General features: G+C 40.4%; 1 protein-coding gene across 6 annotated transcripts in view; it reads right to left on the bottom strand.

Annotated features, from left to right (window-relative positions):
* Positions 1–24,516, bottom strand: part of numbl (NUMB like endocytic adaptor protein) — a 55,268-nt gene that overhangs the window by 10,087 nt on the left and 20,665 nt on the right. For 3 of the 6 annotated variants that reach the window (XM_086081152.1, XM_086081155.1, XM_086081156.1), the window contains 3 exons: positions 4,021–4,171; positions 1,942–2,016; positions 1,272–1,346 (listed from right to left, as the gene is read on the bottom strand). In XM_086081152.1, the coding sequence (XP_085937278.1) occupies positions 1,272–1,346; positions 1,942–2,016; positions 4,021–4,171 (301 nt within the window). Of the gene's footprint in view, positions 1–1,271; positions 1,347–1,941; positions 2,017–4,020; positions 4,172–5,992; positions 6,237–18,917; positions 19,322–24,516 lie in introns of those variants that run through there. The other 3 variants (XM_086081153.1, XM_086081151.1, XM_086081154.1) reach the window with 3 other exon arrangements.

Here is a 24,516-nt window from a genome sequence, read left to right as displayed (position 1 = left end):
ATCTTGACACATGTGATCTATATGGTGTCCAAAGTGCGTTACACAGCCTCACATTCACACATGTAATTAAGGTCCAGTGTCTTGCTCAAGAACACTTCGACATGGTCACAAGGGTTGCGGATCGAACCCACAACCTCCCAGCTGGGAAACGATCACTCTACCACTGGGCTATGCCATCCGCCTATATGATATATACCCTTGTCTGTCATAGTAGTAAGTGGCTCACGGCGGTTAATACTTTCGCAAGACATTGTATCTCAAGCCTTCTTTCTTCATTGAAATGAATAGAAATGCCATTAACCTGTTCCAGCCTCCCCCAAAAAACAGTTGCTGGGTTGAAAAGAGTTGTCATTTGCACAACTGTACTTTATAGTTCCGTTGCCCACCGGAGGACATATTTGCATCAGAGGATAAGGACCAGAAACAGAGGTGGCGTTTTGAAGCCGTGCCGGGGGGTTGTTGGCGACATGACGCGTGTGTGAGTGCATGTGTGGTCTTCCAACAATATGAAAGAAGTAGTGTGAGGGGCTTCTCCATTGAACTCAATCTCTCCTTTGTTGTGTGCAGCTCTTTAGTGTGATCTACTTTCAAAAGAGTCCCCGGTGAGCTGCACTCGCACAAGGAGGTCACCAGACATTCCTCAAGTGCAATTTGATGTCTGAGCTCCTCCTCCTCCTTAGCACCTTTGGCAAGATGCTAGGACTAAGATGAGCACAGAATGACGGAAAATGTGATTTTCACTTTGTTGGGTAAATCGGCACATCTGCACACAAAAAAATCTTTACAATAATATTCTATGCAGCCCCACGAATGTAAATGTGGTCTTCTGATTAATATTGCATTTGTGGAATATAAATTAAGCAGCAAAATCAACCTGTTTTCGTCCATCTTCGGGGGCGGCCATTTTGCCAATTGCTGTTGAGTGTAACGACCAATCGCAACTCTGCGAGCAAATGTCACATGACCAAACTCAGAAAACCGGTGAACTGTGATTGGTTGTTACCTGAGCAACTGTCATGTCATTTCTAGTCAACGGCATGTGGCAAAATAGCCACTGTATTTTGCTGCTTAATTCATATTCCACAAACACAATATTAATCAGAATACCATGTGTAGTGGTGATGCATAGAAATATTATTGTAAAGGACATTGTTTGGTTGCTTTCCCCAATTTAGTTGACTATAAGGTCATGTTCTTTGTGAGTAACCCCAAAAAAAGACAAGAGAATAAGTGAGTAAAACATTTGAGTGCCAATTTCAAAACATGCTTACCTTCGTTTTATCGTCCACCACCCTGAGTCCGTCAGCTGAAACCCACAATACTGCTTTCACTGTCTTTTTCCCGCTCTGCAAGTACCCAAAAAAAAAGTTCACCTGATGAATGAAATCATTCTAGCAGCGATGTATGCAATCAAAAGCTATTCTTCGCATATCAAGGCAGTCGCCATACTAATGGTGTAAAGTTACATCACAGGGTGTGTGTGCGGGAGAGTGGAGGTACAACCTTATGAACCTCAAACTACTAAAACGAGTCAGTGGAATTATGAGCGTGTGAGTCAGGAAACAAGAAGGAAAGAATTATATAAAAATTGTCTTTGAACCACTCATTGTGCAGCAGCCTAGACCCTAGTTATTGCGTAATCCCACAGAGAGAAAAGAGAGCAAAATAGACGGGAAGCAATTCATGGAAGCGGGCGTTAAATGAGGAGGTGGGCGAGAGATTTATTAAGAGGCGACTCAAGAGTTTTTACTGAAAAATGTTGGAAAAGAAATACATAGTACAGTACAGTAGAATGTAATGTGCATTTCAAACACACAGTAATGTTTCCTGATTGTGGATCAGTACAAATAAACGAGCCAGGCACAACATGACAACAAAACACTCAACATCTGTCTCTGAAACATGTGTAACTGTGTGTGTGTGTGTGTGTCATATACTCACAATTTTAAGCTTTTTCACCGCCTCCTCGCACACATGCATTCCTCTAGACTCCTCCACCTCCACCAAGCCCAGGTACTGCAGATCAAAGTATGGATGTTATTTTTGGAAAACCCGGTTCCATTGACTTTAATGCCTGTTATTGTATGTGCATTTGAGCTGCGTTTTTTGTGCAGTTTTGCATCTGCACATGTACAGGAATTGTTAACGTTGTCTATATGAGAAATGAGAACTTCCGCATTTTACTTGATCTTGTGTAAATATAACCTCCTTCTACGATCTGGTTTCTCTATTCCAGGCTTCTTCATTATGAGCCTCTTTTATCTGGCACTGCATGACTCAGACTCAGCTCATATGTCCTTGAGTCACTTCGTCCCTTTTCCATGTTCTCATCTCACCAACAGTCGTTTCAACCTGCCTCCTCAATCCATCACACAATGCCTGTCATCGTTTTCCCAGCTCTTCTCTTCTTATAGAGCAGAGGTTATCAGGCCAAGAGACCAATGCTTCTGTGTATGCGATCAATTACAAAAAGGATAGCAGGCCAGTGCTTTTCTCATTGACAAAATAATATGGACTGTTTTCCAGTAGTTAGTTCTGCTAGGATAAATAGGAGGAGAAGAAGAAGTCTGAGCTTGGGTTTAATATTAGCTACCATATAAGGCATGTCACTTGATGTGATTGTTTGTGACTGTGAATGCACTTTTTCACTTCAAGGTGAAGAAATGCTAGGGGATAAAAAAAAAAAATTCCCAGCAATGAAATTGATAAAATGATTACAGCACAACCTCTCACTTTGAGATTTTTGTGTGAGCTCCCACAGTTCTGTGTCGATCATTTTGTTTCAGTAGCACATTCATGTTTTAGACTTCCACTATTGTGCACCAATGATCAAATGAATAAAGAATTCAGTAAAGCCGCCTTTCGCTGCATTCATGGCATCTCAAAACGAATGAATACAGATTTGTTGGATGACCTTGAGTTACCTTTCAGAGTCATATTGTTACATTGCATACCACTACAATTTAAACTTTCAGCATTTCACACAGAAAAATGATGGATGGATAAACATACTGTTACATTAGATTTTCAGATCTATCTATTACATTTTCAGACCGTTCTAGGCACAATGGGGCCACGGAGGAGGCGGGATTTCCTTCTGGGTTTTCACACATCAGCTTTGTTTCCGTTTCCGGTTTGCGACGTCCCAGTACTTGCGCTTTTGCTTTTGTGCCCCTCGGTTCCGCGTTCCCGTCGACGGGTGCGAGGTTGTGTGTAGTGTCTGTCTCAGTGTCCGAAGCATTTCAGATAGCCGAGACACCCTCCCGCCGATGAGCGGGAGCGCGCGGTTGGGGGGGTGCAGGGCTGGGGGTGCGAGTGTTGGAATGCGGCCAGCAGTGGCCAGAAACTGCGCCGATTTGTAAAACCCGGAAGTCCGAGGCATATACCCCATTGGGGGATCAGATACAGATTTTGGAGAAAAAAATAAATAAACGTTGAATCTATTGCCTCAAAATTTTAAGAGGATAATTCTTATTGATCACAGTGAGAAATAAAGTTGATGTATTAAAATCTGTAGATATCGCACGCAAAGAAAAAAGTATTTAATAGGGGACTTAAACCCCCAAATTGTCTTTACCAGTCCCACAAGTCTAAATGTGGTACTCTAATTAATATTGCGTTTGTGGAGTATGAGTTAAGCAGCAAAATCCATCCATTTTTATCCATCTCAAGTAGCGGCCATTTTGCCACTTGCTGTCAACTGAAAATTTAATCACAGTTGCTCAGGGCTCAGGCTCAGCTTCAAAAAACAGGTGCGCCGTGATTGGTCGCCACTGGGTTGCCTTCCCTTTTAAGGAAAAAAACCTTCCCCAATGATCATATAATCGGGTCTGGACTTCAGATTTTATACGGTAGAACCTTTTGTGATTGATTTCAACAGGGTTTCCTCCAGTGCTTTATTAACCTGGCGGGCTACCAGTCTTTCCTTAGCACGTTTTCTGGGGGAAAGCCTGCAATATAAATTTAATTTGCAATAAATACATAAAATAAATAATAAAATCAAGACTTGTGTTAGCTTACCCGTACTGAGAAGTTACATTTGCCCTTGCGTACAGCCTCCTCGTCCGCCTGCCACTGATGCGGTCTGCTGGCCTCGGGTACATAGGTGGGCTTCTTCCTCCTCAGGCTCTGACGAAGCTTGTTCATCTCCGGGGTCACGTGCTCGCTGGTACTGTTGACATAGAGAAGGAAACTAGTTCATTTTCTGCTTAAAACGCTTTAAGTTGACTATTTGCAATGTGCACAGAAGAGAAAATGAAAACGGTACGGAAAAACTGATGATTATTCTCCACATTACGACTTTTTGGGATACTTTAAATACCTTATCTAGCTGAATGAAAGTGGCAAGTGTGGCAAGCTTTCAGCTCTTTAACATGCTTGACAATGTATCCTAAATATGCGACGCTAGCAAATGTTGACTTCACGCCAGGGTTCTTTTAAGGTTGCAGCATTTCCTAAACGTTCTCTAAACAGTCTTAATGGTTCTCTAAACTAGTGGTCACCAAGCTTTTTTCCACCATGGACCGGTTCATACAAGTCCACAACTTTCGTGGACCGGTAATCCAGTGGGTTGGGGGAAAGATGGCCTCTTCGGCGGCTGATTAATAAAAGACTACAACAACAAACACACATCCACTATGTATTTAATGTACCTGTACTCGCAGCACAAACACCATAACAAGAATAACAACAACGCTTTAATATGGTGCGGTCACTCTGGTAATGCTTATGAATGATACGAGCAACACAAAAATTGAGGTATTTTGTAGATAAGAATAAATGTGAGGCCACATTTTTATGTAACTATATTAGCAGCGCCCTCCATAAATGCACCAACATAACAAGGCACTTTAGAACAAATCTCAAGTTCATGAGTAACTCACTCACCATAACACTAAATTAAGAGCCGCTCGCCGCAGAACGGGCCATCATGCGTGGGAATCGCCTGCAAGTCCATGCACCTTTCTTTTTCTTCTTGGTCACAGGCTCCTGTGTTGTCTCATCACTGGGCCTTTTCTCCGTTGCAAAGAAACTTTCCAAATACGTCTGTTTTTTACTCATTTTGCTAACTTGTCGATTAGCATCAGCGCTACGCGACTGAGATCATTAGAGTCTTGACATGCGTCAAGGGTCCGTCATGAACAGAGAGAATCCGCTCACAAGCCTCGGCTAATCAATTAACCAGAGTGGCCTAACGCCCCGGGACCGGTCCGCGGCCCGGTGGTTGGGGACCACTTGCTTTAAACAGTCTTTCTTGTCGCAAGGCACGCTGACGTGAATTCAACATTCGCTAGCATCGCAAGCGTTCATCCCTGAGTGTGATACAGGTTTAAAAATTAAAAGCAGATTTTTATTCAGCCAGTCATTTTGAATGTGCACCTAATAAAGTGTCCAGTGGGTGAAATGAAAAGCAAAACTGGTAAATGCTTACATCATTCACTGTGCACATCCTAATTGACACAAACATCCATCCAGCCACTGGTCTATAAATACTATTGTGTCTGTGCTGTCTAATTAGCGCACTCAGCCTCTGTGGTCTGTACAGCGATGCTAATTTCCCTGCACAACGAAACATGACACTATTCAAACGCAGGCTGCTTTATAAGGATATTTACTGTTTTCATTCCCCCACAGTCACATTTGCCACAGGAGAGGGGTGCATCGGAAATAATTGAGAGTATCTCGCATAAAGCTGAACTATAATAATTCTTTGCAGCGTCACAGTTACAGAATGCAAATTATCTACTTAGCTGCTAAGTCTTGTGTTTTTTTATGACACAGATATGAGACCGTACAGAGTATAGTACTGTCAAAATATACAGAAGACTACATGTGTCTGACAAAACTTTAAAGACTTGCCATGATGAAAAATGAATCAATTCGTTCCTTGGTCACAGAGAAGCTAAACATTGTCATCCATCCGTCTGTCAGTTCATTCATGTCACATCCAGAGTTCAAAGAATCACAGAGGCAAACCGCAATATTTTCTTACCGTCTGGTTGTCCCAGAAAGCGGCATGATGGCTACAACTGGGTGTGAAATTGCACATCCTCGACACTGAAGGCATATAATGTCCATAAAGTAAGCATAAAATCTGCCCACTGAAGAGAAGAGAAAGCTTCCTCTGCCTCACACGTGGGTCAGGGTGCGCATTAAAATATATATACACACCCAGGCACATCATTTCGAATAATCCCTGCTGCAAACGTGGTAATGACTGGCGTGCCGGAAGAGTGCGTAAATTTACACTCGTTCTCACCTCACAGGCGTGCGTGTAATGTGGATTACTGATATGCCACGGCTGCAAAACAGCTTGAGTGGCATTACTCATTCCTGGCATGTGAGACATGCGCTGTGTGCCAAGAATGGACGCACACAGACACACGCCCTCAGTGTGCACACGTACTGTAGTTTGAGCCATTCATTTCTGGGAACAACACCAAGCACCCACGTGTGTTAAAGTAGGGTGAGACAGAAAGGAGGGGCTAGCTGGGAAGATCACACAGAAGCGCCCCCATATTGGGCCAGCGGGAGATAATGCGTTGTGGTGAATTGATTACATTTGTATGTACCACTATACTAGATGTACGAGAGATGTACGAGAAGTGACCAGAAGCTAAACCAGATGGAGAGCGTGTGAAGAAAACAAATCGAGTATGGTCTCCAGCCTTCTTCATATATTAAGTCGAGATCTCCCGTGTGCATACCAATGAAGGAAGTTGAGACGTTGAGACTCATTCACTGCTATTCACGGCTATAGACGTCAAAAATTCATTTGAACTATTTCTAATAGTTTAACATTTTTTCCACTTTTGTTAACAAGAGTATGAAAACCTAAAACAAATATTGTACATTTAGAACAGATATAACATTTGTGATTAATCATGAGTTAACTAGGGAAGTCATGCGATTAATTATGAAAAATTGTAATTGCCTGACGCCGCAAATTTTTAATAATCTTTTGTTCTTTTTTTTTCTTAAGAAATTTTAATTATTATTTTAAAAATTTGGGGCGTCAGGTGATTAAATGTTTTAATCATAATTAATCGCATGACTTCACTATTCAAATTTTATATCTGTTCTAAATGTACACCCAAAAAAATTCTAGGTTTTCATACTCTTGTTAACAAAATTGGGAAAAAATGTTAAACTAATAGAAATAGTTCAAATGAATTTTTCACGTCTATAGCCGTCAATGGCAGTGAATGAGTTAAGCTGGAAACAGACCCTTTGATGAGTTTGTGAGAGCTAAAGATGAAAATATTAAAGTTGGTTGTGCACTCCGTACTGTAAACAAGTGTTATATACCAATAAAAAAATTGAAGAAACATTGCAAACGGTCACAAAGACGTTCAAAACTGTTTTAATGGTAGCAAACAGTTTTTCTTATCACCAAGAAAATTTATATTCTAACTTGGCTACTTTGGAAATTAGGTAATCAGTAAAAAGTAACCTTTAAACTCATGTAATCAGTAAAATAACTAAGTTACATTTTCAAGGTAACAGTACTAGCAACACTGATAACCAGCTACTGAGAATTAGCAGATAATTAGTTTAAAAACCCAATAAACAAAGTTCAGGTACTAAAAACACAACAAAACAAATATCAGGCTTACCACATAAAGCTAGCAGCACCAAAGGAACGACAACTCTCGTTTTTAGATTTTTAAAGGGACATTCAGTGATCCCTAGCGCCATCTGGTGGTCAAATAACAGCATTAGAAGCACGCAGGAGCACGCACACTACGGTGGCCCAGAGAGACCACGTTTCGTAAGCCTACCACCAATTTTTATTTTGCGTGACCAAACGAGCATCTCGGCGAGCGACGCCGAAAGAGCCGGAATTAGCCGAAGCGGCTAACAAGAGCGGTTAGCGGGAGGAGCTAGTAAAAAAAACAAAAAAAAGCTAAACATAAAAAGCTTGCGAGGGAGTTAGTGACGACCATGTGCACCTGCAGGCCCGAGTTATGGAAGGTAAGCTGCAGTCGAACCATTGGGTCCAACACTTGATGCAAGCACCACCCGATTTCTGTAGCAGGAAGATGGCAGCAAAACATGGCAGCTCTAGTAAGGTGAGACTACAGCCATGTAATATAATTAGTGGTTACTAGACCTATGACAATATAGAAAAAAAGACATTTATGCGATACAACATATTTTTTGCATACTTTTGACATAAACAGTCGGATTATGAGTTCACCACTAGATAACCCTAGGGATCACGTTTCAGTTTGTATTAACAAGTATTTGTGCAAGCCAAAAGTGTTCAAAGTAGGTACCGTAGGACCTTTGATAGTACAGCCACACAGCAATTAAAGAAGCGCACGTTCATTTTTCGGAGCATCACGTTACGAAATGAGGAACAACGTCGTAGTAAACAGCATTTAAGAGAAAGTCGCTGGAGACTCATCAGGGCGGAGACATTACTGAGCAATGCAACTTATAAAGGATTTCCATAGTTGTGACCTCACCCTGTCAACAAGAACCATATGCACAGCTTTCTTAAGTAGCTAAAGGACATACACTGAAACATGAACAAATGAAGACCGTTTGTAGTCATAAAGCCATCAGCACCTCTGAGCAGACTACACAACCCGGTGGCTTAATGCCAAAAGAAAACTGCAATTTCCCGTCCAAACATCTGCAATACATTAGTTCACACTGACTAGTGTGATGTGATATTTGGGAGAATCGGTATAACTTCATTCAAGCTTGTGATCCTGCTCAAGGTCACATCTTATTACCAGTGAAGTGGAAATTGAATCGATTTCTTCTCACACTCCTGATGCATACATGTAATGCATAAACTTGCTTGTCTATCTGTGTGCATTTCATTTTGTATAATCTGTGCTAAGACAGCATGACCTCATGTCTTCCCAGCTGTGTTCAGTGGTCACCAGATGGGAATCTGATTGGTATCTTTGGCCGGACTCCCTTCTCGCTCTCTCACAAACACGCATGCATACGCACACTGAATTTCTCCAGGATCCAGATGTTTTCTGTTCAACAGCAGCTCCAAAATGTTGGCAAAGTGCGACATACTCCTCCCTCACACTTCTTCTAAACCACATGGTAGTTAAACCACCATATCATAAGCAAGAAGGAAGCGATGCATGAATTGTGTCTGTTTGACACTGTGTAAGAAAACCATTGTCCCTTCACACAATTTGTCGCTATGCCTAGAAATGGAACTCTACCATGCAAAGTGAAAGCCATAGCAACAGAAATGCTGCCGGCTTCTCTTGGCCCGAACTCATGGAAAAGTGTGCTGCGGTCTGATGAGTCCACATTACAAATTGTTGTTAGAAAGAGGAAAAAGGACTTTCCATACCGTTATCAGCGCAATGTTCAAAAGCATCAACTGGTATGAGGGTGTGTTCGTGGCTACATCATGGGTAACTTGCACATCTGTGAAGGCACCAGCAATGCTGAAAAGGTGCATACAGGTTTTAGAGCAACATATCGTCGTTGTTATGTGGAAAAACACTTATGTCCATTTTTGTCTTCTTTTTTTTTTTTTTTTTTTATGTTTATGTTTTGGGGATGAAATATGCTGCAATCCAAGGAATATCTTTTTCAGGGACGTCCCTGCTTATTTCAGCAAGACAATGCAGAACCACATTCTGCATGTGTTACATCAGTGTGGCTTCATCGTAGTACGAGACTTATCTCCTCATTGAAAATGTAAGATTACAAAGCTCAAAATACAATAACGGAGACCCTGGACTGCTGAGCAACTGAACTGTACATCAAGCAAGAAATCATCAAATTCAAAATTAATGTTTGGGAAAAACAAATAGCAAAGTGAATCAGTTTTAACATTAAATATCTTGTCGTTGTAGTGTATTCAATTGAATGAATACTAAAAAAACTAATTAATTACTTTAAAGTCATAGTTACTGTAGGTCAACTTCTAACTATGACAAAAGTAATGAAAATCCTTCGCATTTATCAAATGGAAATAATTTTGGCACCCTAATTGACCCAGAACATGAAAAATTTCATATCAGACAGTAGGGGTGTTAGAAAAAATCGATTTGGCAATATATCGCAATATTACAGCGCGCAATTCTCGAATCGATTCGATATACGGCCGAATCGATTTTTAAATATACATTTTTTATGGGAATATTCAACAAAATGTCTTACTTAGGGTTAGGATTCACACATTAAGCATGGAATAATGTTATATTAGTGGAACATTAAGCCTTCATATTTAATTTCAGAGCTGTTCAGACATGAAACAGACTGCAACCTGTTTGTTAAATGCAGTGGCTCAGTTATAAGCCTGAATTTTCAGATAAATAAATACATTTTCATAGAAATCTTACAGTGTACATGTACAAGTTTACTGATTAGTATTTTCTAAGTTTGAGTAACAAAATAAATAATAAAATCGCAATAATCAATTTATAGATTTGTATCGGGATTAATCGGTATCGAATCGAATCGTGACCTATGAATCGTGATATGAATCGAATCGCCAGGTACTAGGCAATTCACACCCCTATCAGACAGTGAAAAAAGGTGTGTCTTTTTGTATAGTCTAGTGTACGAAACATCTGCTATTAACTGTATATAGAGCATATCAACCGCAGCGTCTTGACTGACTCCAACTGCAAGCACCCCTATACTTTCCCATGAAGGGCAACAAACTCAACAACAAACTGAAGCAATAATAAATGCATCCCAGACGCTAAACAAGAAACCCACAAAGAATTCCAAAGTAATCAAAAGCATAAACGCCAAACATGTAATTATGAGTAAGCATAACAATAGCCAAGTCAGGAAAGCATCCAAAGAAAAATGTGTATTAATCAGAATCGGACTCCAGTCTGTAATATGAACCTCTGCAGCAGAGCACGTGACACACAAACAAATACTGTATTTTGTCTATGAATATATATTCAGGGTTAACCTAAAAATATGACAAGCATATTTTGAATGAGATCCTGTAACTTGGATCAAATGTATGAGAGGCAGAGAACAGACCTGCAGCAAAGACAAGCACACCATCCACTCATTCTCACTCACACGCACTCTCGCGCACAAGCACACACACACACACACACACACACACACACCCACACACCCCCACACACACACACACACACACACACCTGACCCAGTTTCTGGGGCCTGCAGACTTCAACTGACACTGAGTAACCCGGATAAGGACACTACAATTCATGCAAAGTCTCTGTCACTCTGCACTGTCTATCCATCTCCCTCTGTCTCTCTCACTCTCTCACACACACATGCACACACAAACACACCTATATGACAGAGAGAGAGAGAGAGAGAGAGCGATTGTGATGATGTAGAAATAAACGAAGCTACTTGTGTTTAGACTTCAGTCTGACCCAGGACAGGCCTTATTCATTGCTTGTGTATGTGCACGTGTGCAGGCACGTGTATGTGTGCGCGTGTGAGAGTTTCAGGCTACATGCTGCTCATAGTCAGATCAACATACCTTACGGGAAATAACTGTATTGGCAAGACTGACTGAAAGATTTATTGCACAAATACCACAAGTGCACATACAGTAGAAGCCTGCCAAAACATTGTCACGCTAAAGAGTGCATAGAATTTTATTTTCAGGTTGATTTTGTAGTTCTTAGTCTGAAACCCTCAAACTTGACTAATAATATTGAGACTCAATTGAAGCATGCAGTAAACAAATTAAAATAAAAAGTACTGGAAGAGAAGTGACTCCTAACAGTACTGTCTTACAGGCTTGGGGAGTAACGGAATCCATGTACAGCCGTTATGTAATCAGATTACAAAAAATATCAACTGTAATCCATTACAGTTACAGGAAAAAACATGCAATCAGATTACAAGTACATTTATCAAAAATGGGGATTACAATTTCTACGATCAGAGACAAAAAAGGTGTATGCGTGTTTATAAAATTCGTGAGCTAACATAATTTATCTATAAGAAACACATATATATTGTACGTGCGGAGGGGGGGAGAGAGAGAGAGAGAGAGAGAGAGAGAGAAAGAGAGAGCAAGAGAAAGAGCGAGAGAGAGAGAGAGAGTGCACGCCCGCGCGATTGGGACCGTTGCTACGTGTCGGGGAGGTGGGGAAGTTTGAGCTGAGAGATCAGCGGCATGCTACGCGCTGTAGCTTCTTGCTAGCTAGCTAGCCCGCTAGCCTACAACCATAATGTGAGTTACACCTTCCAAACAAATCTTCTTCCCACCAATTCACTATTTAAACATCATGCACAACATATACACGGCTAAACTTGTGACTGGGATAAAAGTTCATTTTGCAGTTGATGTCACATATCATCATCTTCATTGGATCTATCTACCTGTGAGGTGTGGTTGCTTTCAGTGTCTGTTCGAAAACAGCATATGGCCTTCAATCAATACAATCAATCAATCAATCGCCTACATGCTTTTTAATTACACAAGGATTTTTGCTATTTGTAGGCTGCTTGGGTCCCTATCACATTGTATAGAATAAACATTGTGGTGATATTTTTTTTAAATTTTGTCTTCATGAGCATACTCAATATTGGAGTAATCCAAAAGTAATCCAGTTACATTACTTTAATATTATGGTAATTGGATTACAATACTAACTACATTTTTTAGCAGGTAACTTGTAACTGTAACGGATTACATTTTAAAAGCAACCCTCCCAACCCTGCTTGCTGTCTTAGTATTCAAATCTTATCAAATAATTCCGCCTGAAGTAGGACAGTGTCCTAAAAGCAATACCACAGGACAAAATGCGTTCTGTAATAGCAGTCTCTGAAAGAGCCAGACAACCGTGTCACTCTGAACATTTCCAGGTCAATATTATGGCTGCGCAGTCCCACAAATCACTCGGTCACAATCCCCAATTGCTCTCGAGCAACAGCACAATGAGATCAGGAGAGTGTATTACAGTAGGTGTGTGCGTGTGCGTGCGAGTGTGACGCTGACTGATGGAAAGTGACAACTGAAGCAGAGCCATGTGCCCAACCATCAGCCTGGCATCCAATCTGACTGCTGCCGCTGTCAAGTCTCCATTTCTCCCTCACGCGTACACACAAGCATAAAGTCCTTCCCCACGGTCGTCAATATCATGTTTCACAGGAGCTGTTGGAGGGTGGTAAGGAATTAAAGAAAGCTCACCTAAGTCCATTAGCAGGTGGTCATCTTGCATAACAAGCTTAAAATCTTCCCTTAGTGACTAAAGCTGCAATGCATTTTGGGAATGTGGAGTGCCAACACAAAACAGCCATAACAAACCAGGCTGGACAGTAAAATGGAGTGTTAAAATTCCAGAGTTAAATGTGTCCAGAGTGGGTGTTATTTCACAGAGATGATCACCTCGCGTTAGACTAACTCTACAGAGTGCACACCTGCACTTCTCCAGTTCGAGAGAGACAAATCAGCGCCATGTTCCTCCTCCTCATTTCCTTCTTGCTTATCACTGGGAAACACTGACATTCAAACAAAAGGAGTTTGGGCCCCTGAAGTTATTTTTACTCACAGATGAGGCTGTAGTCAACAGTAACATGTTTGAAATGCTCTCTTCAAAAGAGGCTTTCTCAACTAGTTGGAAGTGAAATGAATGACGACATCCCACTAACAGATGTACTTTGGATCACATTGAAATTATTTACAAAGAGTAACGTCTTGTCGGCTCCTGTAGTGTTAATTTAACTCCGCTTAGTGAGTTAAAAATGTGGAGAGTCTGAAAAAGTCTTAAAAATGAACTCTGCATGAGTCAATTCAGCACTGGACTTTTTGCACAACTCCACTGTATACATACATACATAACAACAGTTGTATTTTTATTTATAATTTTCATTCTACGATCTCATGACACAAAACTAAATGTAGTAAATAAAGACAATGACAAAGCAAAGCAGTCAATAAAAACAATACAAAAAGGAAATAAAATGACGAGGTGCACTCATTCAAGAGTAAAATGTAAAGAGCTCTGTTGTTGATACTGTAACTGATAAGGGTGGGAATCTTTGAATGTCTCACGATTCTATTTGATTTCGATTTTTGGGTCTGCGATTCGATTCAGAATCGATTTTCGCTTAAGAACGATTTTTGATTCAAAATAATTTGATTGACAATGATTTTTGCTTCAATCTATAGATGTGCAAGGAATTGTAATGATCTACTCCAGTCTGACTCGCTAATGCTAATTAGCGCGCGTGGAACCACACTGCCCCTAAGTGGCCAAATTGGGTACAACATGAACAGCGCTCCAAATAAAGGCACACACAGACAAAGGCAAGACGGTATAAAATAATTTAAATAAAGTCGATTTGGGGACATTTAAAATCGATTCTGAATCGTACTAAATGAGAATCACAATTCTTATGAGAATACATTTTTGGGCACACCCCCAGTAACTGACTGTTTGCAAAAAAAAAAAAAAAACGGAGATAAGTGTCATTGAAGTGAGGATCAAAGAAAGATCATCTTTGGTAAATAAATCAACACCAACAAACCATAGAGTGTGCTCTTAACTGTAAAGTGTTTGATCTTTTCTACAAATAAGACTTTTCTGAGGGCAAAAAAAGTGTGCTAGTTCAGCAGAAAGGTTTACAGTCTTGTATATGCACAAATAGGCTCCCTTATCAGAACTTATGGAGCACTATTACACTTATTATCATCCTTCTCCAGGCTTAACACTCCACTTTGACACTGCCCCTCCTGCCATTGTTTCATTTCCCACCCACTCGAGTAGAGCGTGGAAGTGTTTGAATCGGTGTTCATTAGTCTACATTAAACTGATGATGGGGGTTTTTGTGTGCGGTGCACAAAAGAGATATACTAGCATATTAACGTACACTACTAACTATTCAAAATCATCTGTATTTGCTCTCGGAGCAGTAGTAAGAACATGCACGAGCCAAGCCAGCCCAATGTGTGTTTACATTCACATGTGTCTGCATCCTAGATAATATCTGTGCTATTGTCCATGTTCATGCATGTGCTGTAGAAGTGACGGAAATGGGTGTGGTAGAGAAGCTAATCCAAAGACATTGTGCAGCCAAGCATGAAGGGGAGCAGTGGGGTCGATATCCTCCACTATCATATTGTCATTTCCTCTCCTATCAGTGTAGACTACGTGCCAGGCTATAATCCCGAGCAAATCTCTGACATACAAACATTTTGAAAAGGCACACAGTATATCAATAAACATAGCCAAAGAAATCACATTCAATATACAGTAGTTACATAAAAAAAAAAAAAAGTACCTCTTAGCCAACAAAGAAATTAAACCCTGTTTTGCTGGAGGTGCTCAAACACACGTCATGCGAGGCAAAAAAACAGAGAAAAATCACTTTTTAGTCTTGCTTCTCTAAGATGCAACTACTAACAGCTTGTGCAGTCAACCTTTTGCCACCGCAGTTTGCAACACATTTACATTTACTGACGTGTGTGAATGACAAACGACAGGTTATTACTTACACCGTTTGTGTTAAGTGCTTATTGTATAAGATAGTTGTTTACTCGTTCGTGGTGTCAGATCAATTTCTGCTTGCGTGTTATTCAGGCCAATATGCTAACCTAGCATTTCCCAACCTTTATTGAGTCAAGTTCCAAAAACCTCACAGCACGCCACCGAATAAAAATGTCCAGATAATAAAACAACTCAGCAGGTTTATACATGAGCCCTTTCTATGGCTAAACCATTGTATTTACTGTACAGCTAGCTAGCTAGATGGCTAGCTAACATTTCCCCCCACTTTTAGGCAATCAAAATGCTATTTCCTTTTTATCCCTTTATGTATACGATTTGTATTCCAAGTTAAGAAAATGGATGGATGGACCTTCATTTCTTTAATGCTAAAATTGTCTAAACAATTCATGCCTTTGGGTTAATAATTACTATTATTAAGACTCTATTATTTAATATTGCTATATTCAACTGTAATTTTACTGTAATTTATTTGTAACTGCATTTCAACATGACATTTTATACTAATTCTTGTACTTATTTATAATTAATACTTAAAGAGTTTTTTTTTTTTAATGGACAAAAATAGTATTTGATTTATTTTGTAAGCATTGTCGGCAATGGATGGGCACCATATGAAATCTCGCCTCGAGCACCAGATTGGGTAGGTCCATAAAAACAATATACGAGTTTGGTAAGGAAGAACTCACATTGAATACCTCTGGGATGAAGGAGGACAAAGATAGCGAGCGATCCATCTCACTTAACACATCACAATCACAGTGGAGGCTGGTCTGTTATTGCTATATCGCACCCACTAAGCTGCGATCTGTAACATTCAGTCTCAACAGTGGGTGAGACTGAAAGTCACTTGAAACGTGCTGGGAAAACTGAAATAAATCAATAAAAGGGCTGGCTGTTTAATATGCAAGGATGTTATTGCAGTTATGCAATGTCGTAACAGTCAAGATATCTATATCTCTTGTCTTATTGGCCCAGTGTAGAAAACACACTCACCACTCGCATCATCTTTTTCCACCAATCACACATACTGTGGCTCTCACACTCAGTCATGCTGAAGGTGCCACTGACCTCTAGAATTTTGAAATGCCTACAAGAACATTATTGACTGGCCAACACTGACCACCCACTGTCATTGGTAACATAGTCATGTCCATTCCACAATATATGTATTTTAGTCAGGAAATCAAATAAAAACGGACTGAAGTATGAATTGGGTATCTTCTTGCTGTGTGGCACAAGTGCTAACCACTCTTCCACAGTAACGGCCATGTCACTTTCACTGGGTCACCAACTGTCATTGTAAAATGCTGTAAGCTATTAGAGGCATCCATGGCCAACTGGTTAAGATCGCCAAACCAAGGGGTCATGGTTCAAGTCTTTGAGCGGCAGCAGAATTTGAGCAGGAAAAACCTGTCAGTTTTGTCAAGTGTGGACAGAGCGAGAGAAGATGAGGCAATGGTCGTTCACCTCCAATACACCCCCAGACCCTTGAGCAAGACAAATATACCCCCAACTGCTCCCCGAGTTGCTAAAGCTAACAATTATGAGTTTGTTGTGGTTGCCATTATTTTCCTTTGCAGTGTTGGGAATAACGCTGTTTAAACTAACGGCGTTAGGTAACGCCGTTTTTTTTCATAAATGGAGTAATCTAACTAATGAACCAAACTGACTTTTATTTTGTAGGCACTGCAGCATGTTAGCATTTAGCAAGAATCACATCTCTAGCCTGGAACGTATTCGGGGTTAGGCAAGACTGAAGTTGGTCAAAATAACATTGTTAGAGGTGTGCCGAAAAACAGTTGCCATGAGGAGCAATCCGCTGGCAATTTGGTTCAATCAAGAACCATTACGGGACTTTGCGGCTCCACAAGCGCCATGACAGTTAAAGAAAAGATAAGTCATAGAGGCACAACCGTGAAACACTCGCCTAGTGTAATTAACAGTGTCAATAACTGTATTTCTCTTTACCGTCTGTGCTAGAACTGTCCACAAATGACATATATCAGGGTGACATATGTGCCACAAATCACCATATATCCAGTATATCAAGTTTTTTGTTTGTTTGTTTTTTGCTGTCGTAATTGGCAGTGGTAAAACATATATATTATGGAGTGACACATTTGTGTGACATAAATATTCACAAAAATCAATGAAAACACCCTATATAGCCTGGACATCATCTGAATTCCTTATTTAAATATATATATATATATATATATAATGCAATACTAATCTAAATATAAAAATATATAAAAAATAAAATTATTTTATATAAAACATTTTTATAAAATAGTGAAAATAATGACTTTGCCTGGTAACAAGTTACTTTTTAATAATTAAGTAATTCAATTACTAACTCAGTTACTTTTTTGAGCAAGTAATGAGCAACTATAACTAATTACTTTTAGTAAGTAATGTTCCCAACACTGTTCCCTTGTGGACAGTCTGTGAAAAAAGTCTGCAGCCTTAGGACATGCAAAGGGAATTTCCTGTCCACCCAAAATACGTCAGATGTTACCTCATAGCTTTGGAAGTTCTGCTTTTTTTAAGGAAAACATCTGCACAAGTCTTAACATCTCCCTCACAACCAAAGTATGAACATCAATCTCTAAAGCTTTTATTTTTCTGCGATCGTCTCTTCAGCCAAGTTTTACTGCCTGCTTGCGCAGATTTATACAATGGCCTCTCCTCTCTCTTCATCTTTTCAAACCCAACTTTCACACCCCTCCTCTCATCTCTATCCTGTTGAGTCCGCAGCTTGCTTTTCTTCATTTCTCCTCATTTTACTCTTTTATGTTTTCTCACTCTGCGCCTTGTTCTTTCTGCATTTCACAAAACACATTAGAGCGGTTCCTCTCTGCTGCCTAGTCAGAGGGAAAGAGGAGAAAAAGAGTCTTGAAACTCTCGGGAATTAAGCAAATCTTCCAGGCTACACGACATGATTGAAAACATACATTCTGCTGTGTGCGGAAAAGGTATGCATGCCAAATGCCCGTACACCTCTATATGGTCATAACCATGCTCCGAAATATAAAAATGCATGCGTGTAACAAAGACAAAAATTTGTTATACGTTTGCATGAATATAGCATGTTTAATCTCTTCCATATGGGCATGTGGTTGGTGCATCTGCTAAGGCTATTATCTACTATGAGCCCCGTGGACACAGGCTAGACTAGACCTATTATCAGTTTGGCAGGCTTTGAAAAGTGATGGTTGCCAATAAAACAACAGCCATCAGGAAAAATAGATCCTTTGCTCTTGACCTCTACAGAGCTCAGAGAAATGGAATGTAGTAGTGATTACTAGCACACCAGTGACCCAGTTTGAAGTCAAAACATACACAGTCGAAAATCAAATCAATAAATGCAGGAAAAACGTAAAGCAGAAAGTCATGACGCCGTGCAGTTCTTAAAAAAAAACAAAAAAAACTACCATAACATTCGTACCCTCTCTGACTCACCTGGATTCGATGGCATCCCCTATCTCACCGCAAGAACTCATCGTGGACCGAGAAGATCGCAGATGTGCCAAGCTGAGGTTTGGAGACGAGCGGCTGTGGCAGCAACAGCAGCGCAAGAAAAAGATGAGCGGAGGACAGAGTGTGTGACGATATCGCCACTCAGACTGAGGAGAAGGGATGAGAGCGAGCGCAGAGCCGGAGAGAACCACACCTCTTCTTAAGAGATTAACTTAGAAAAGGAGCCTTCGCACACGCATTCAGACGCATGCAAACGCAATTGGGAGACCCCACCGTCCGCAAGAGCGTCTGCCGTACAGATGCACGGAAACAAACAAATACAACACAAGCCTGCATGCTCACAGCTGTGCTATAAATAAATGATAAATCAATGTCTGTCCCAAATGCTGGGAGTGGGGAAATACTGGAGAGGCGGGATGAAGAAAAAAAAAAGAGAGAAATAAGAGGAGGGGAGTGGTGGTTAAGCGAGTTATGGCGGGTGCTGACACAGTTTTCTGCACTCCATCTGCTCTTGGCGTACTGGTCAAGAGTGCACTAGGGGAGAGGGTGAGATGTGGGACTGGCACTTGAGGAGAACAGCTGGAGGTGGAACTGCACCAGGTCAAAAAGAGGAAGAGCCCGGATTCCCTTATGGCAAGGCACAGTAACGCGAACATGAACTCCTCTCACTTGAACCAAGCAAAACACATTTATGAATTCTGTTCAGTTAGAGAAGGTTTTATGTTATGCTAATACTAATAATACAATTCATCCACACGGAAATGCCGAAGAGAGAAATTTGTTGATGGATAGGGCACTTATAGTACTTAGAATCATGGGATATTTTTTCTTGTAATTGTGATATAAAAAATAAAAAAAATTATTGTCAAAACACACCTTGTCTGTATTATATTATATTATATATATATAATTTTATTTAACATCAAACAATTAGGAATTTACAATAACTGTAAAATGTCACATCATTTACGGTCCTATTTTCGGTATTTCTGTGATTAACAGGTCTCCCTTTTCCTTTCTGCTGCACGCCTCCAGGAATTAAAGGTACAGACACTAGAAAAGGAGGGTGAGAAAGAGACCCATCTAAAAATAAGCATAGAGGGGAAGACACAAAGCTGTAGCAGAAGACAAGAGTTTCAAACAAATGATGATCATGAGCCATGAATATATATTAAAAAAATATATATATTTCTTAGACAAACAATAGTGCTTTCAGGGTGGCTGCATTGTTCTCAAACAAAACAAAACCGATGAACTCTTAGATGTGAATAGTCTTCAATGGGAATCCTAGCATTGGGTCGCAACTTTGGGACGTCGATCGTTACAAGTAGCTTCTCACCTGGCTCCTCTCTATGCGGAGGAGCAGCCCCTCGACTCCGAGTCCCTCCTGGATAGGGATGTGTACCTTTCACGTTTGAACCGATACTGTTCCAATTCTCGGTACCGGTACTCAACTGTAACAATTTTCAGTACTTTTGTACACCCCCCACCCCTCCCCCTGATACATTTTCTAGTTCTTCATAAACCTGTTATATTTCTGCATACGAATAGTAACAGTGATGCTAACTGTTCAACAGTTTACCCCCACAGTACAAAGTAAAAACAAATGAAGCAATAACCTACGAAACACTAGAATGAGTGTCAAAATATCCAAATCGCTTTCAGCATTTTAAAATATCGTCTGGCGCGTTCTCTGTTACGTTCGGGAAAATCTGCAACCCGGCGAAATTTGTGACCCCGAGGCAATGTCGTCCATGGTTTGCAGTTGAGCGTGTTTGAGAATTCAACAGCAAAACAGAAGGACGGTACTTAGGTTAATATTGATGTGTGAACTAGGTTTCAACAAAATTTATGAAAGCCTGATTGACTGTCTGAGACCAAGAGCAAGACATTGATTATCACGTAATTTATTGATGCAGACACACAGGCTTCGTAACAGCTCATATGATATCACACACACACACACACACACACACACACACACACACACACACACACACACACACACACACACACACACACACACACACACACACACACACACACACACACACACACACACACACACACACACACACACACACACACACACACACACACACACACACACACACACTTCTGATGTGTCTCAGCTTTCCACTTAACGGGAATACTAACGGGAATACTCTTGCCTTTTGCTGTTGACCGCTCAGGCACACTCAAATGCATGCCATGGGTAACATAGCCCACTGTGGTCACAAATTCTGACAGGTCGCAGAGTTTTCTGTAACAACGGCATAAGGTTATGCATTATTGTTTCCTTCCATCTTGTTGCTAATCACTGTTGACGCTATGATGTTTACAAAGTGGGCATTTGCATTCACGTGTTCTGTCATTACAAACGCAATCATATTAGATATTTGTCACTTGAGATGTACCAGTAAATCAGGGGTCTCCAAGTCCTGTTTGAGAGCCCTAATCCAGCCTTTTTTCCATATTCCTTCTTCCAACACACCTGAATCAAATGATCAGCTCATCAGCAAGCGCTGCAGAAGCCTGATAACAAACCTGATTGTTTGATTCAGGTATGTTGGAGGAGGGAGACATGGAAAACAGGCTGGATAGGTGCTCCCGAGGACCGGACTTGGAACCTCCTGATGTAAAAAGAGAATCAGCAGGCCTTAAATTTGAACTGCAGTGGAAATTCTGACTCAGAAAGAGATTCTCCCTATGCTGAAATCCTACACGCCAACTATGGTTACATGCAGTCAATAACCCTTTAAAAAAACCTATTGAACACTTAACATAAAACAATCCAGCAAAACTTTTTTCCATTCCAAATATGCTTTGATGTTTAAAGTGGTTGTAGATAAAAGAGGAGAGATTCTGTCTCCTTTCAAAAGCAGATTAGAGACATCATCAGAGCATGAGTGACATCACACAATGTTGACTTTTTCTTCTCCCTTCTGTACTGTGAATTATTTTTCCTTTTTTTTTCTAAGCTATTAAATGTAACCAGGGAATGGAATCAATTTTTTGAACAAAAGCAAATGTTGGCAATTTTGACCCAAAAGTCGACAAAAAAAACCCAATGTTGTTGATTTGTGTTTTTTTACATGCATCGTTTCCCTTTTGTTAAATCTCTTTCCTATTCTTCATAATGTCAAATCCACAAACCCTAGCTGAAACTCAACTATTCAATGCAAGTTATGGTTGGTTGACTTCAGCGCTGTGACTAAGCTGTGGAAGAAAAAACAAAAACATGACGTCAATTTCTTGGAATACACGGAAAATTTCAGAAGCAAAACATGAGGTCACTTTTGAGGCGGACATTAAGATGTGATAATGTAAGAAATCTAAATCCTATATCTGCAATCAGTAAAAATAAAAATAAAAGTTTCGTATCCTGACAAAATGCTCACTAATTTCAGTTTCTGGTCAACACCAGATATGTTAAATTTTGTTCCTCTTTCTTCATGCAACTCCTTTACTAATCAATGTCCTCTACACGCAGTTACAAAAAAGAAGGATGCTGCCTAACCACCAACTGTGGGATGATGGAGGAGTGTGTGAGTGTGCCCTCAAGTGGCTTCTGGACACAAGCACACAATCGCCCGCCTTGTGTGTTTGTCTACTAGATTACATAGTCAATAGCTTTCCGTTATCAAAGATGTGTGTGTGTGTCAGGTCTAAAGGTCTATAGGCAGCATCAGCTGTTCTCAACTCAGCACCTTGCTAATCAACATGTCATCCGAGCTCATTCACACAACGTTAGACATTGGATGGAATGAGCATGTGAAAAACGTACTGCTGCATGGAAACCACATGCCACGGCAACCAGTGGTATTTTCGTGTTAAAGAGATTTCTTTGCACTGGTACTAAAATGACTCCAACTACAAATTCATTGTCTCCTCAGATGAAAGATCGTGCGGGGGAGTTTCTGGAAAGAAAGACAGAAGCAGAGGAGACAAGTCAGCCTCCTCCTGCTCTCAAAGTAAAAATCTGTGGGAAGTAAGTAATCGTCTAATGGAGTCAAGAGGGTGGCTGATGAAGGAGCAGAATGTATTCTGTTGCCTTGTTTAAGATCACCCCTATCGTATTGAAAAAAAATTGCACACAGCTGTACTGAAAGGCTCTGCCAGTTGTCCTGTCCATGCGGACGCATGCAGTCCATCAAATGTGAAATTAAAAATATGGTATCTTATTAATTGCTACAAATGTGTCTTGTTATCTAGTTTGAATTCCACTCTAAAAGATCTATTGTTATTTTGCAGAAAACTCCATGTCATATACAATTGTACAGTAAAGGCGGATGATGTTGTATGAGCAATCTATACATTCAGCTTTCTGCTTTCTACTGACCCAAGCAGAGCAGATTTTGACACAGTCATTTGAAGGCTGTATCTCTCCAAATTTAAAAATGTTAACCATCAAACAACACATTCATGCATTATGCACGTATATGCATGTAAAGCAATTATATACAAGGCCATAAGTCCAAAATCAATAGGCTGTTAGAGCTTTTAACATCCGTCTCATCACTCTGTCCATCCTTGGTCTAAAAGTGCTTTTCTATACACAAAGCACTGAGAGGATGGAAACTTTTAGGAGGCGGGCAGCACAGCATTATGAAGAACAGTGAGTCCATATAAAATCGCTAGTTCCTTTTTTGGGATGTAGAATGGCCAACTCCTACACATTATGGATGATGAAAGGGTGACTCAATGCATCTGTTAAATGGATGTCTACACATCCATCTGTGTGTCAGTCGATTTGCCTCAGTGGCAGCTACCATCTGCCTATTTGCCCTCTAATCTGTTCAGAAATGCAGCATGTTGAACCCACGGGAAATCTGTCTTGTCCTTTTCTATCTGCCTCCACAACAAAAAGGCTCCCTAAAGGCAACCTGTAGTAACAGAAACACACTACAACAGAAATGAATGGTATCTCTTGGGATGACTGATTATATTTAGGCTTTGATGGAACATCAGTTTAGGAGTCACGGTTGTTGTGCAGAGTGGAAACTGTGACAGGGTGGTCCTGTCCCTTTGACAGGCTCTAAAAGCAGCCTGCTCATGCAGAAACAATGGCAAACAAATTTAGTGCGGAAAATCAGGCAGATAAAGCTGCGTTAAATTGAACATATGACATTTTTAAGACTAACGCTATCAGAACCTTTGACCAGACAAGGTAATTACGTGACATAAGCAGGTTTCAGTGTTCCTGTTGAAAGGTCTTCCTTTCACAACGCTGAGGTTTTACATTATACGCTCACTGGGTAATGTATAAGATTGCGTAGCTAAACTCTATTTTGTGCCTGAGGCCAAGTGAGGAAGATGCTGTAGTGTGGTGGAAGGAGTTTAAATACTTTTTTTTTTAACACTGCAGCAAGCAGTGACATTATGGAGGCAGGACTGATTGGAAGCTAAGGAAAAATACGTTGAAATACGGGGGAAAAACAAAACAATGGGTCATTTCTTGTTCCATTGTTAAAAGTTTGAAAGGGTACCAAAGCAAACCTTGTCTTCTTGTCATGAAAATACACACAGTTTGAAGAAAGATCGTGAAAAGCTGCATGTCCTGAGGTTATCATTTGTGTAC

This window comes from Leptonotus elevatus, chromosome 7 (assembly GCF_054856555.1).
Source record: "Leptonotus elevatus isolate MCC_2025b chromosome 7, RoL_Lele_1.0, whole genome shotgun sequence".
Classification (NCBI taxonomy): domain Eukaryota; kingdom Metazoa; phylum Chordata; class Actinopteri; order Syngnathiformes; family Syngnathidae; genus Leptonotus; species Leptonotus elevatus.
This window is presented reverse-complemented; position numbering and strand designations above follow the sequence as displayed.